General features: G+C 38.6%; 1 protein-coding gene across 3 annotated transcripts; it reads left to right on the forward strand.

The window, feature by feature from the left end:
• The first annotated feature begins 9,321 nt into the window (after window positions 1-9,321).
• On the forward strand, window positions 9,322-14,331 carry LOC118593538 (serpin B3-like). 3 transcript variants are annotated; one of them, XM_036203079.1, is made up of 7 exons: window positions 9,322-9,483; window positions 9,992-10,048; window positions 10,876-11,004; window positions 11,729-11,846; window positions 12,721-12,863; window positions 13,143-13,298; window positions 13,927-14,331. In XM_036203079.1, exons 1-7 carry the CDS (start codon window positions 9,322-9,324, stop codon window positions 14,329-14,331), a joined length of 1,170 nt encoding a protein of 389 aa, XP_036058972.1. The 3 variants fall into 3 exon arrangements, with proteins under 3 accessions (XP_036058972.1, XP_036058973.1, XP_036058974.1); XM_036203080.1 differs by having other exon boundaries at window positions 13,206-13,298; XM_036203081.1 differs by lacking the exons at window positions 9,992-10,048; window positions 10,876-11,004.
• Window positions 14,332-15,860: the final 1,529 nt, after the last annotated feature.

Below are 15,860 nucleotides of genomic sequence, written 5' to 3' on the forward strand. Positions count from 1 at the left end.
TGTTTTCAGGATTCCTGCCTGTTTTATCCTATATCAGAAACTCCATCCCTTTTGAGACTGAATAATATTCCTTCTAGAGTGTACATAAAACTGCAGCTAGGTCACCTGTTCTTCAAATACATATAACACACCTGTGGACACTGGTACGCACCTATATTTTTAAGTTTTTGCCTCCCAGACCTTTGTGGGTTTCCAGAAGTGGACTTACTAGATCATATGGTGGTTGTTTCAGTGTCTGAGGAAACACTATATGAATTCCTATAGCTGCTGTACCAATACTCCCCTCCCCGGTGCAAGGGTTCATGTGGTCACAGCCACACTCTGCTATTACTGGCTGCCTTTTGTGACAGCTTCTAACAGTGTAATTACATGGTCCTAATTGTGGATTTTTATGTCTATGTTGCCTATTGTTTTAACTTGATCATTATTACTTTATTGCCTGATAAACTAGAAATTTTTACCTAAAACATTAAAACATAAAAGTTGTTTATATTAGTGAGGTGCCACATAACATTTGATGCTTTTTACTGTATATGATGTTCAGATCAAATTAAATATGTCAATTCTAAAATAGTCATCATGACTATATAGTGAAACTGTTCAAAATCCTTTCTTCTGTCTTTTGAAAAAGTTCACGACATTGTTTTTCCGAATTTGCCGTACTGTGCACTAGTACCCACAGCTTCTTGCTCCTCCATGACTGCTCAACCTTTAACCACCCCTCCTCCATCCTACTGTCCAGAGCCTTTGGCCTAAATCAGCTTCCATGAGATCAATCACTCAGATTCCACTTAGGAGTGACACCATGACGTCTGTCTTTCTGGGCCCGGCTTGTTTCACTTAACATCTTCAGGCACACCTATGTTGTTGCAAATGATAGGTTTTAGTTCTTTTAAGGATGGATGGCATTCTGTTGGATGGCTATTATACAGTATTTATCTTCTTTATCCTTTCATCCATTGATGGACTGGGTCCTTTGATTTCATATTATGAAAATGCTGCAGAAAATTACTGATGTCTTCATCATCCTGATTCATTTCCTCTGAATATATACTCAGAAGTGGAAATGCTAGGTCAGATGGAAGTTCTATTTCTGGATTTTTAGGGAAATTCCATACTGTTTACCACAATGACAGTACTAATTTGCATCCTCCTACAGTGTGTGTGTTCCCTTCCGACTGAAAACCATAATGAAGTGCTACAGAGATATTTTACTTAATGTGGTGGTTTATACAAACAATTATTTCACATAACATTTACATAAGATACAGGGACTAAAGGTGGAAGGGGTCCAGCCCCTTGATAGTCCCCTCCCAGGGTCTGGGAATAATCTACAACCAGCTGATAATTAATCTTTGATGAAAAGAAATGAATCTATGTACATGAAACTCCTTAGTCCATATACTTTATTATTCTGTGTCAGTTCTCTCTCTACAAGCTTATCCTCTGTTCTCATTTTTAGCTCTTTTCTTGCCCAATTTCTCTTTACATTTATCCGCTGTCCCCTCTAGGTTCTATCTTAATTCCTTCATCTAGTTCTGTCCCTTCTAGGTTCTCATCCATCTAGTTCTTTCCCATGTCAGCTCCTTTCCCATCTCCTTCTCTCTCATCTTGTTCTTCCCCATCTGGCTCTTCCTCATCTTCCATCTCATTCCTCTAGTATTCTCTTCTAGCACTTTAATCTAGTTCTTTCCCATCTCAGTTTGTTCCTCTCAAGTTCTTACCCATCTAGTTCTTCCATTCTCTTTTCTCTTCTCTGTCCTTCTGTGCCCTGGAAGTCCTGGAATATATACACTTACAAGCAGCAATCCCTTGGCAGTGCAAAGCCAGGCTTCCAGGGTCAAAGAAAGGGATGATAAGAATCACATAGAGGGGCAATAACCGTTAATTATCATTTGCAATGCCAAAGGGAAGTGACCAATAGGGAAGTGAATTAACTAAAGGCTAAATTCAGATAATATCTAAGAAGAGGGATCTTATGTGCTCAACTAGACTCTTAAACGTGATTGGTAGAAAATGTTAAGAATCTGTAAGTTGCTAGAAAATAAAACTGCCTTCTTTTTTCTTGTGGCTCCTATCTGTCCAAGCTATCTTATCTAAATATTCCTAGAAGTGGTTAGGTAAGGAGTTAGAGGTCTATAAAGTTAGTAAGGCTGTAAGAAAGGAGGGTCCAAGCTAAAGTGTTTAAATCTGTTACTTAACACCCACCTGACCTAGTGTCTCCTTGTGGAATTTATCTTAAGTCAGGAGACTTACATGTAGACTGTTATTATTATTAGTCCTTGAAAGTGGCTAAGGGAGATATCTGATTCCAGAGGAAACCTTTCCTAAGGCTGTTCTCCAAATACCTTGAATGTGTATGTCCAGAGAGTGATCAGCCCTTCTTTGGGAAAAGTCAATTGGGAAAGCTATGAAGGCTATGAGATCTGATGCCCTCTCCTGTATACATAATAAATAAATCTTAAAAAAAAAAAAGAAAAAGAAATACAGAAAGACAATTAACAAGAGAAAAAACATAAACTAGAAAGATGTAAAATCAATAAGAATAAACTGTCATTTGCTAATAGTCAAATGAATGCTTTGAAATCACTCAAAACAATGAGAGGTGTTAGGACTGAGTGGGAGCTGTTACAGGATGGACAGGAGCGGGTGAGTGGGTGGGTACCAGAATAGAATGCAGGCAATGGAAAGTGGGTTCATGGTGCTACACTCACATGGCCAGAAAATTCAAGGAGAACATGAAGTCAGGGAAGGAATAATGGCTAGCAAAGGCAGAGGGCATGAAATAGACCATCATGTGTTCACGACTTCCTGGATATAGTTGGACAAATATGTGTTCACCCTGGATGGAGCACTACCAGAAGAACAAAGAAATTAAGCCACCAGTTCCATCCTGGTGAACCATTGAGCTTATTGGAGTTATGGTAGTGTGGATAACTCAATGACAGCGAGTCACTGAGCAGTCCATTCTGAAAGGGTGAAGACTCACATTGGCTGCATCATCTTGCAATCAGCTCTGACCTTGTAGTCACCTCCACCAGAGATTCTCCTATCCCCAGCAACAGCTGAAAGATTATGTAACCTTGGGGAAGGGCCCTGTAAATCCGGCAAATTTCATAAGCTTCCTGGGCCTTGTAAATTCCACTAGTTTCCTGAGTCTTCTGAGAGTCTCTCATTCCCCCAGCAGGAAATTTTGCAACTTAGAGGAAATAGATACATAACATCGTGTTTCCTGGATCCATGGCACATGGACAGAAATGTGTACAAACATTAACAGTTACTGGGGAAATCCATACTTTATGTAAATTAAAGATGAAGGGGAACTGAAGAAGGAGTGTCTGTGAATGCAATTCTGGGCACTCAAAAGAGACCACCAGGAGAAATGAGGAGGAGGAATCTATAGGAGATGAGAGGACAGAGCGTTGGATTTGGCTGAAAGACTGTTGTGCAGGCGTTGTGAGTGGAAACGTTAGCAGGCACTTAGATGTGGAAACTGCCACATTAGTTCTCTGTATTTGTAAAGGAGTCAGAAAGCTGAAACCAGTAAAAGAAAAATGATTTTATTTTCAGACTTGCTAGACTGGCAAGAGAAATGTTCTTTTTTCTGTTTTTCCCTTAGCAACGATACTAATAAACTTGGAAGATTACATAAAAGTCAGAAACTATGCACACATTATAGCTAGATAAGGTGTCAGAGCTGTGTAAAATCTTCCTGGGAGACAGGTCTTTCTCCTTTGTCACCAGGGCTCAGCCTACAGCCACAAAACATTCACAGATGAGCCCAATTCTCTAACGCCCTTTCAGTTTACCAGCTGACTTTATCCTCTGAGGGAGATGAAAAATAAAGCTAGCTGATCTGGCTGGAGTTGGTCTGCACACACACCCAAACAGTGTCTGGAGACCTTAGGGCTGCAGTAATTGACAAGTGTGCCCCTAGAACCTCTCCCACTGAACACTTCCTGTAGACAGGCACAAGCACATTCCCTGTAAGAAGGAAGTCGTAAAAAATGTTCTCTTTGATTTGCAACAGACAATGCTGGGAACACTCCACACCTTTCGCTGGAAAGTTTCCAAACAACCTAGGAAACGTTTCTTAGCCAGCCTAGCAGTTTGTCACAATGTAGGATGATTCTGAACCTGCAACTCCTGTGGATTTAAAACAATCCTGGATTCCTGCACTCAGTAAGTGAAGCCAGCTTGTGAAATAGCAGTAGACACAAATTGGCAGTTCTTCCTGAGGACTGCTGAGTCCTTTGTGCCAGCATCAGGATCACAATCCTTTCTGTGGTTCCCAGGAGCACTCCAGGAAAAGAACTATTGCATGGGGTGAACTCTCATTTCAACTAACCCACCTCTAAGTTTAAGAAAACTCCTGATCATCTCCATCAGTACTATTTCTTCTAATACAGTCTCTGTTTGTCTCAGTTTATATATTTTTATTCTTCTCTCCATTTCCAGGCTGAACTGTGTCTTTTTGTCCTCTAGCAAAGTTGGACCACTCTCTCTCTCTAGGATTCAGGTAAACCAATCCTGATCCACAGAGGAAGCCTTGTTTTTATCTTGTGGTTGTAGCTGTAGATGGAGACTGCCTTGGTTAAGAGCACATTCTTCCTGTATGGAATGCCTCATATTGGGTAGCTTTCTTCCTCCTCCTCCTCTTATTTTATTTTTGGATGAATCCCTTAGTTAATGTACATTTTGTTAGTCCATGCCCGAATTCAGGGATTTAACACATATTTATTGATAAATGAGATCTGAAAACATATTTGGGGATTTAATAAGCAAAAAGATAAAATGTTTCATTTTGAAAACCTTACTACATTTCTTCTTTATGTCCCCCAAGTCCAATCCACATGCTTCAAAGCTTTTTTTGTGAATGTAGTGTTGTGGCATGCTAAGACTACAATCTCATTGCTGACCTTCTAAAGTTGTGCTTACTCATGTGAGTGCTTGTGAATAGACCAGAGGTCAAGCCTGAGATGTCTTCCTTTACTGCTTTCCAGATTGATTTTTGAGACATTCTCTCACTGAACATAGAGCTCACCATTTTGGATAGACTGACAGGCCACTGTGCCCCTGTCTTCATCTTCCAGTTTATGGAATTAACACAACAGGGTCCCACGTTTACATGGGTGCTAGGATCTCAACTTAGGTCTTCAGACTTCTGCCACTACCACTTTACCTACTCAGCAGTCTACCCAGCAATTATGCTTTTAGGTATATCACAGAAAAAATAAAGATATTCCCCTACAAAAACATTTATGAAAGATCACCATCGTCCATAACACAATGTTTAGAATTAGTGAATCCACTCAGACAGGAAGGACATTAGCGCTCTCTGTCATCCAGGGAACAGGAAGAATAAAACAGGGATTTCTTTCCAAAGGTGATAAAATTGTTGTGAATGACCTTGTGTTGTCCATATAACCTTGTGAGTATACTAAAGCCCACCAAAGTACACAGTCTAAAATGACAAGACTTCTGGTCTAGTAATTACATCTCAGAGAAGTGTGTCCAAAGAAGCCAATGAGAGGCTGAGTGGCCCCAGTCATAGGCACCACTCAGGCTACAAAGTGTTCCAAGAAAACCACTGTTTCCTTCCCATATGACTTCTCCCTCTAAGAGTTTCTCACTTTTTCTGCATCCTAGCTTGATAGAAAACTTTAGAAACAAAGACTGGTAGTATAGTTTGAAGGCTGAAAATTCCCTAAGGTCTGTATGTAAGTCTGATCACTGTGATGGTGGTAATGAGGTGCCATGGATCATTAACATGTTGACCTTTTGGGAGGTCTCGGGATCATTGCTTACATCCACCCAGAGAGCATCACGTCTCTTCATCTTTTCTGCTTCCTGGTTCATGATTCAAGCAGTTTGCAATACCATGCTGCCCTACCCTTGCCAGGGGCCCAAACACACGGAATTCCCAGGATAGGACCTGAACTTCAAGAAGTGTGAGTCACAATAAACTTCCTTTTACTTCATGAGTAGACTCTGTTAAGTCTGCTTTCTGGTGTGGCAAAGCTGGTTAATACAGCTGGGCAGGGTTTTATTGTCGCTCTGGGCTCCACACTCAAGAGCAAAACATCCTGCTTCCACCCCACTCATTTTCCCATGAACCATGTTCCTAGTTGTCACAGGATGTCTGCAAGTCCAGCAGGTCTCATGTGACTTCATAGAGGACAGGTCTAGGAACAAACCACTTGATGACTCCTGACTCTTGGAATTGTGCTGCTTACAAGTGTAAAGGCTGCTTTACATGGTATACAGTGGTAGGAACATTGGGTTTTGTTCACAGCTTGATCACCTGTCCTGTAGTGAAACTATTCATGAAGAATCCCATAGCTACAAAACCATATTTTAATCTCTCTTTGCTTCAGTTTTGTCAACTGCAAATGAGAAAAGTAGGTCTCTTGTTGCTTGTGCTGGCCTCAGATTCACTGTGTGGTCCAATACGGACCGAATTCCTGAGTCTCCTGACTCCACCTGCCAAATGTTGGGATTTCAGTCATCCCATCAAATCTGACTTGAGTTGTTCATATAAACTAAGAAGTAGAAGTCAAGCACACATCTTGGCCATGTAAATCTCCAGCATATCCTGCTTGCAGCCAAACTTAGTAATATGTAAGAATCATTCCAGCTAGTATTAGTTTTAAGGGCATGAAGGAGCCTTGGCACTGGGAGAAGCCGTAGGTGAAGGAAGGAACAGCCTCAGTTGCAGTAGAAGGCCATAACTGAAGGGGTCATGGAGAAAAGTTGAGGCTCAGCACCATTGTCAGGATCAGAGACTCTGAAGAGATCATAGGAGAAGCTACTGGTAAAAGTGAAGTCCAATGGTAGCAGGAGAGCCCAGCATTTTGGAGATGCCGATAGCATGGGATAACAACCACGAACAGCAGAAGCTATGAAATGGAGCATCCTGAGCATGAAAGTAAGACAGTAAACAGCACTTCTCCACAGCCTCTGCATCAGCCCCTGGGTCCAGGCTCTTGCCCTGCTGGCGTCCATGCCATAACTCCCTTCAATGAAGGACTATGACACAGATGTGGAAGTGAAATAAACCATTCCTCCCCACATTGCTTATGGTCATGGTGTTTCATCACAATAGGAATTCTAAGACACTAAGCTTTCCAAACATTCCCCAGTGATCATCTGGAATTCAGCGGGATCTGTTTAATATACCTCCTTCTCTGTAATTGTATTGGGTCTTCTGTCTTTCTTTGGCTAGTTTGGCAAAGGACCTACCAAACTTGTTTATCTTTTCAAAGAAGCAGATCATTGTCACATTGACCCTTTTTATTGTTCTTTCAGTTTCCATTTCATTAATTTTAGATCAGTTCTTTGTTATTTCTACTAGTTTTGGAACTGCTTTATGGACTTTAACAGATATCTACAGAAACAGTTGCAGAATGCACATTTTGTGCATACCATTGAATTCCTACAAAATAAGTCATAAAGCAAGTCTTAATAATGCAAGCATACTGAAATAACTTCCTAAATTTTGTTGGATAATAGTCAAACAAAACTGGAAATCAACAGGAAGAAAACGATAGAAAATGTATAAACACATGGATGTTTAATAAAACACTTTTGAACAATTACTGAATTGTCAAAAAATTAAAGAGGGAAATTTAAAAGTTCCTACAATCAAATGAAAATCAAAGCACAGCATATCAGACTCTGTAAAACACAAAGACAGTTGTTTTAGGAAAGGGGGTTAGCACTGTGAATATCTACATGGAGTAATCAGCGATATCTTACATTAATAACCTAGTAATACACTGCAGTGTGCTCCAATAATTTCTTACATGCATTTGACCCTGACACCCATGAACCTCAATTGGTGTAGTAACAGTGAAGTAAAGGGAGAGGCTGTGTTCGACAACTCAGCTAACTCACTGTCAGAAAGAACAAATCGCTCTGCTGTTTGCATTTCACAGGAAGCATTAGAAAGAAAGCTGCTGTTCAAACAGACTCATTCGTTCCAACTGCTCTTCCAGTTACTAGAATGCCATATGAGATAAGTCATTTTCTCACATTCTTTAAGCAATAGAAAAGTGTGATGTAGCTTCAGGAGGCTTCGGAAGTAACTGTGGCAAGACAGAGAAACATGGAGAGATTTTTTAAAAAAAAAAAAAAAAAAAAAAAAAAGCCTTGTTCTCCAGACTCTCCAGTATCTCTTTGAGCTAGTATTACAACTGTTTTCCTCTTTACATAGAGTAATAACCAGAGAAATTGACAGGATTAATGAATCTTTCATGAAGAAAAAGTAGCTACTGTGAGCTTTTTAGTTGTTTGGTATCTGAGATGTGCCTTAAAGGCAATTCAACAACCTAAAATAAGGGTAGTTTCATTGGAATAATTGAAGAGTTGTCAAGAACATAGCAAGGCTGAAATTTTAAAGTAATGTCATTGCTATTAGAAGCTATTAGAAAAGTACCTATGTGCAATTCTGATGTATCAGCAATTGACAACAGTTAAAAGTCTATCTGTAGTGTGTCATGTGGAAGGGAAACATCTGGTAAGATATTAAGCCAGTATTTTCTCACAAATTTGCATAACTGAAAAGCTAATCTGGTTACGAAATCTGAAGCTGATTTACTTGAAATACCACTGAAAGGATAAGGCAGTGGCAGCAGAAGAGACGTATATATTCCAGGTCTCAAGATCAGCCACACACAGGCTCATATTCTTCTTGCCCACTTCTTCCTAAAGAAACACAAGTAAGTGCTTCCAGCCAATATTGCTAAACTATGAATTATGTTTCAGGGTAACAATGGTGTGTTTCATTTCATGTGTATGTGATATTTTGCCTGATTGTATTTTTCTTGATCTGCCAAAACAAAAAACTTAAATGCCTCCTTCATTTAATTTGTTTATCTAAAAAATTTATTTCCAAGTAAGCATATGTATTCTCCCAAGCATTTAAGGATTGTGTCTGGCAACTACAGCGTCTTAAAGGAAAAGTGGAGAGGTGACTTTAGACAGCTAACTGGATGCTAGCTACAGAAATCTCTATCTTGGAATTCATTATAAACCTTTCGACCCAAAACTAGCACAGCTGTTGAGGAAAGAAAGATAAAAGGATTCCCTATTAGTTGTTTGCAAAAGTCTTAAATACACTGTTTTCATGACTTCTAATTAGGAGAGTAGCATATGTACATTGTGAAAAGCTTGAAAAATAATAAATTTATTTGCCAGAATCTTATAATACAGATATGCCATTTCCTTTAAGAATTGTTCATTGCAGAGTGATAGTCCATTTAGTGAAGTCATTCTAAACTTTGTGCTGACACTATTTTGCTCTAGGACTTTAAGGTCACCATGCATCTGTTTGCTGAAGCAGCTACAGAATTCACACTTGATCTGTACCGGCAGCTCAGAGAAACAGAGGACAACATCTTCTACTCCCCAGTCAGTATCATGACAGCATTAGCAATGCTCCAGCTTGGAGCCAGAGGAAACACGAGACAACAAATCGAGGAGGTAAGTGTAAACTTCATTTTGTCATCCTCAGTCAGTGCACAGAGAGATGGTGAAAAAGACAGAGCCCTGAGATGGAGAACAAGATGTTGAGTAGGCACTGCCGTGACCATGAGCACGGAACTGTGGGAGGGACACACCCTTCCCAAACATGGTTCAGATGCTTCCTGGACATCCTTTGGGTGCTGGGCCAGGATGATTGCCTTCTTGTGCCCAACAACTGGAAGTGAGCGTAAACTGTGGAGACTACTGAGGGAAGCAATAGATTGGCTCAGCTCTGAGAGATGTGAACTGAGGTGTTCCCTGGGCAGTGAGTGGATGAGCATCTATTCACATAACCAGTGAATCAACTTTTGGTGTTTCTTACAGACTTTTGTACTTAGGTTTGGAGGACTTTTTTCTAGTTTTTAATTTTTTTTTTTGTTTTTCAGGGTTTTGTTCTGGTTTTGTTTCATTGGATTTAGACAGAACTCTAAACAAAGTTTTCTTGTCACACTTGCTTCTCTTTCAGGTTCTTCAATTCAGTGGAGCCACGAAGAAGACAACAGAAAAATCTGCAGACTGTCATGTGAGTCCAGGGTACCTCATGCCTAGAAGACCTTCAGATTTCTAACATATAATTTAAAGTGAACATTTCACAGTTTAAAAAACCAGTCTGTAAGGGAATTTCCAAACAAAAGAGATGAGGACATACAGTATCACTATGAATTCTAGTAAAGTGGGATTTAAAAGGAATATGACTCAATACATACAACACTTACAAAAATATCTGGCCTGTTATAAATAAGAAAGTATAATGAATGTTAGCTATTGTTATTGTGAGATAACAGCAATTGCCATTATCACAATAATGTTACTAAAACAATTTTATTTTAATTTAACAATCAGATTAAGAGAAATAAGCACACATTCAAGTACATTTTGGGAAATGATTGTTATCATATCTACATAGGTTTAGAGCCTTAACCATGTAACCTCTTAGCTAAAAAAGAGAGGTGTCCTGATTCAAAGTTACTTAGATTCAAATTTTGGCTCTGTAGCTAGCATCTCTTTAAATGGGTAATTAAATTTCCTGAACATTTTTGTTTTCATCTGGATTGTACTCAGAGACTAGTGGGCACATACTATGTTATATGCAGAGGATATCAACCTTGAGATAACTTAAGCCAAGACAGCCTAAAAGCACTGCATATTTAGTTTAAAAGGTGGCATCTTGGAATGCGTTAAAATTCTGGAAGAAGTTGAATGTAAAGTGGGAATATTTAAGATAAAATACAACAGCTATCAGAGAATATTCAAAAAGTTGTCTGGGATTATAGGTGTTTGGGTATTTATCTTGAATTTAGTATTTACATTAGCAGAGTGGTTCAATGAATGCTGTTTTTGACATTGAAGGATGAAAAGTCAGAAAATCTCCATCACCAATTTCAAAAGCTTATGACTCAATTAAACAAACCCAATGATGCTTATGACCTGAAAGCAGCCAACAGCATCTATGGAGCAAAGGGTTTCCCACTTCTCCAGGTAAGTTGCACCTGGTTTTGCACACCAATGATCTGCATCCTAGGTCCTACATGTCTGAATGGCCATATGTAAGAGTGGGCCAGACAGATTTGGAGAGGCAACATTTGCCCAGGGAGAACCAGCTCCATAGTCACAATTCTAACCTACTGGATTGTCCAAGATCCTAGGGATGTATATATCAAGCATGGGCTTAGGAACTGTCCCATGAGAGAGGATGTAATGTCAGCAGAATTTATCATGAGATGTTAGTAATGAGCCAGCACTGACTCAATCAATGAGATTATGGCAGGAGATTTATGGCAAATGGAATGTTTCTGGAATGGGCAAATTTAGGGAGATTCTGGAGAGAATTGGGAAGTACCAAGGTATATAGCATTTCCTGCATTGAAGATGTAGTTAAATGAGAAATGCAGTGGTTGAACTTAGTGGTAGGTTAGCTCTCAACTAACTCTCTTGACTTACTGGGAACTTTGCAAGTCACAGCCTTTTGTCCACCAGCCTTTTACCATATGGTATTGACCTTTAGTGACATCCCTGCACCAGCCTTCACACAATGTGTTCTCACGTTGCCTACATAATATTACCTGAGTAAAAAATCTGCACATTCATAGAACAGCAGATGTGGTCAGGGTCTGCTATCAGATTCTAGTATCATCACAAATAGTGAAATTTGAATAATGTCTAAATTGTTATTAATTCTTTTTGGTTCCTTCACATATCAAAGGAATTTTTGGAAGACATTAAGAAATTTTACCATGCCAATGTGGAATCACTTGATTTTGCACATGCTGCAGACGAAAGCCAAAAGAAGATTAATTCTTGGGTGGAAAGTCAAACAAACGGTATCGTATGGGAGGGTCACTGGGGGATGCACCGGAGATGGTGGGATGGTCTCCATAAATTCGAAGTGAGCCAGAAAGAAGTGTGGAGAAGTTAGCAGAAAGTCAATCCATGGAAACAGAATCATTTACATTTAGCTTAATTAGTGGTATTTTTGAGAACCTGAAGTCTCCACCCAGACATGTTTTGATATCATATCCATTTTTTAACTCACAGCCAATTCTGGAAAGCTAAGAGAAAATAACAGTCAAGGAAACAAGGCACTTCTCATCTCAGCTCATGTCTCTAGCTTGACCTCCTGAAAGGATTTACCACCATTTCACTACCTAGAGCAGAGATCTCAACAAAGCTACCACTCTGTAGACATATCTCACTCTCTTGATAGGCCAAGCCTGCAGCAGTCCAACATAAAAGTGAACAGGGGGACACACCCAGAGTAGTGTTTGACATTACTGGGAATGTGCTTCAGATGATAGAATTCTCATTTGTATAAAAGAAAAATCAGACCTTGGGTAGAATAACACTTTGGGTAGTGAACCTTAAAATGAAGGGGAAAAGGTAGGTTACAGAAAGAGGAAGGAGCAGAGGTAAGCTGATAGGGGAGATCCAAACAGCTTGTCAGTATTCACTGTGAGTTGGCCATAATCACCCAGACAGAAAGCCTAAATGTCTTTCCTCTGACGAGAATTGATATGTCCATCCCAAGACACACAAGGCACTGTGAGGAAGGCTATGTCTTATAAACAAGTCAATGAGTCCTTCAAGTAATGACTTGGGTTAACAAGTGATAAGTGAGCAATGGTGAACTCTTGTAAAGCATCCTCCAGACAAGCTCCTTCTACTTTGATGATAGACATTTTGTTCTTTCCCTGGCAGGAAAAATCAAAGACTTATTTCCTGCTGGGAGCCTGAGCAGTAGCACTATACTGGTTCTGGTGAACGCAGTGTATTTCAAAGGACAATGGGATCACAAATTTGATGAAAAGCATACTGGAGAAGAAAAATTTTGGCTGAACAAGGTTGGTATTTTATTTACATATTATCATATAGTGATGTGTGGATATTTCAATTTTAAATATAAGTGATGCTGCAGAAATAAAATACAAAAATAAAATATGTCATGTGTTTTAGTCTTGTAATTTTGTTTAAGTAGGAACAATTAAAGAAACTTTTGTTTAGACTTCACAAAATTTCAGGGTTATCTCTTCAAAGGATGTTGATGCGTTTGGTATCTCAACAATATTATCTGTGCTGTCTTTTGTCTCCCTTGGTGTGTGTGACACATTGATTTGTTACAGAACGCTAGTAAACCTGTCCAGATGATGAAACAAAGAAGCAAGTTTAACTTTAGCTTGCTGGAGGATGTGCAGGCCAAGATTGTGGAAATACCATACAAAGGCAAAGAGCTAAGCATGTTTATTCTACTACCAAATGAAATCGATGGTCTGAAGAAGGTAAAGCTTGTGTCGCCTAGTCTTCTTTCTGTCACCTAATTTCTTCCTAAACTATCAAATTTAAACAAGACACTAATGAAAATAATTAAACATGACAATAATGAAAAATTTTAAAGGAGGTATGGTGTTTCATACTGTATTACAAGTGTTCTACACACAGCCTGAAACACATTGGAGGCTTGCCTAATTAGTAATTAAGTACAGTTACACACATTAAATATCCACTTCATGCCAATAATAAGGAATAAGTCAAATTTGTTGAAAGAAATAAATCACAATGTAGAAAATGTTTATAAATATTTTAAATAAAAATGTAAAACCTAGAGCATTATATAATAACTACAGATGTCAAGAAAATATAAAGAGACATTTATTTAAAGTTACATAGGTGACTAGTAGCAAAAAATAATGTATACAGTTAATTCTGTAGAAAATAATGATTCTACTTTTTAATATTGGTGATAATATCTAATTTTAAATTATCTATACTGAATCATCAGTATTTGCTGTAGTTATACAATACAGTGTTTCTAATGTTTATTGTTAAAGGTTTCCCTTTCATTCCTTGCTCATGTGAGTTACAGGCTTTCAGTTAATCATGGCAATTTCTTTTCCTTTATTTTTATAGCTTGAAGATAAGCTCACTGCTGATAAGTTAATAGAGTGGACAAGCCCACAGAATATGGACATGATAGAGTTGTATTTATCCTTACCACGATTCAGAGTGGAGCAGAAGTATGACCTCCCAGCTCCATTGGAGCACATGGGGATGGTGGATGCCTTCAACGCACAGAAAGCTGACTTCTCGGGCATGAGCAGCAGGGAAGGGCTTGTGGTGTCTAAAGTTTTACACAAGTCCTTTGTGGAGGTGACTGAAGAGGGGACAGAAGCTGCAGCTGCCACAGGGGTAGAAGTTGCTCTAACATCAGCATTAATAAGTGAAGATTTCTCTTGTGATCACCCTTTCCTATTCTTCATCAAGCAAAACAAGACCAACAGCATCCTCTTCTTCGGCAGAATGTCTTCCCCTTAGGTGCTGTCACTCTGCCATGTTTCCAGGGAAATTAGCAGAGGAGCTGGAGTCAGGGAGGCCTGGAAACAACAGTTTGTCTGGCTTCCTTTCTCTTTGCCGTCTCAGAATCTCACTAAGAATGCAGTGGTTGAAGCAGAACATCTCTGTTGTTTGCTTTTCCTATACCCATATAAACCTGATTTCTCTGTATAAACATTCTCTAGGAAGTTGTTCATTGAAAAGATGAGAGGATATTTTAATAAAGTTTCTTTTACTCTAGCAGAGCTTGTGACCTGTTTTAAATGAGCTAAAACATACATTCTCTTTAAATAATGAATATAAACACCTACCTGTCTTTGATTTTAGGAGATATCTGGGGTTCTTCATATGCTTCGAATTTTTGTGATTTTATAAAATACATTAGCAATAAAATAATGATTTTTCAACTTATTACTTTACTGTATTTTCAACTTTCAAGAGGTCAATCATACATAAGGAATATAAGTTGGAAATGTGCTAATTGTATGGAAGGAAATATTCAAAACAAACTCAGCTAATTCTAAGGTGGGGTGGTATGCAGATACATTTTTATAATGCTTATTTTATTCTTTTTAATAGCAAGAAAACTTTATAGATTTACTGTTTATTGTAGTGCTGGGGATTCAACTCAAGGCCTCTTGCATATTAGACAAGTTCTCTACCACTAAGCCAAGCCTTTAGCCCAAAGAATATTTAAAATACTACAAAGTAAAGAATAATTTTATCAAAGATAAACAGATTAGAAACAATATTATTTACTATATCAGCAGCCCAGGAAAGCCCTAGAGATCTGTATTGTCTAATATAATAATCATTAGCTAGCTGGAGTCACATATAAATTAGGTTAAGTCACATTAAGCAAAATTAGTACATTTTCTTACCTCACTAGGTGCTGTGGCTAGCATGTAGTACCTTGCACCATGCATTGAACACTTCTAGTATCCTAATTCCATCACTACAGAACATTCTACAGCTCAGCTTAAAAACTTAAAAAATTATGTGACAAAATTTAACCTATGTACCTTACAAGGAAGGGCTCTTAATAAATGAAAAAGAAGTAGTTGATTCTTTAGCAATTAAAAGAGAGGTACCCAAATTTCAAATTCAAACTTAAAGTGAATAGGAATCACTAGAAACATTGAACCCAAAAGGCTATAAGAGAAAATCAATAGTTTCAACTTTTAACAATATCAGATGAGTTTGTTAAAAGAGTCAGTGAGTCTGTAGAGTGTGACATGGTTTGTGTCTTTACAAAGAAGAAATAATAAGCAGTACACATGGAATCTATCTCTGGAGGAATATTTAAACTACATCACTCCAGCAGAATAGACAGAAATGGTGAAAGCAGGATGTCTATCTGATGTTCAGGGCTGTGTGGAAGTGAGAATGTTCTCACAGTGTTGACAAAAAGACACTTGTCATCTCTTTTGATCTACTTTGAATGCAAGTTGACAGAGCAGGAAAAACCTGCTGGCCTTCTCTAATCCTTCCCCTCATCTTTTCACCACCCA

The sequence above is a fragment of the Onychomys torridus genome, chromosome 11, assembly GCF_903995425.1.
Source record: "Onychomys torridus chromosome 11, mOncTor1.1, whole genome shotgun sequence".
Taxonomy (NCBI): domain Eukaryota; kingdom Metazoa; phylum Chordata; class Mammalia; order Rodentia; family Cricetidae; genus Onychomys; species Onychomys torridus.

Bases quoted from the DNA above. Each gene is read 5' to 3' on its own strand.
- LOC118593538 (XM_036203079.1), top strand. From the start codon at position 9,322: ATGCATCTGTTTGCTGAAGCAGCTACAGAATTCACACTTGATCTGTAC. The intron at 12,864-13,142 runs GTTGGTATTTTA...GATTTGTTACAG, and splicing joins AAAAATTTTGGCTGAACAAG to AACGCTAGTAAACCTGTCCA. The intron at 13,299-13,926 runs GTAAAGCTTGTG...TTATTTTTATAG, and splicing joins AAATCGATGGTCTGAAGAAG to CTTGAAGATAAGCTCACTGC.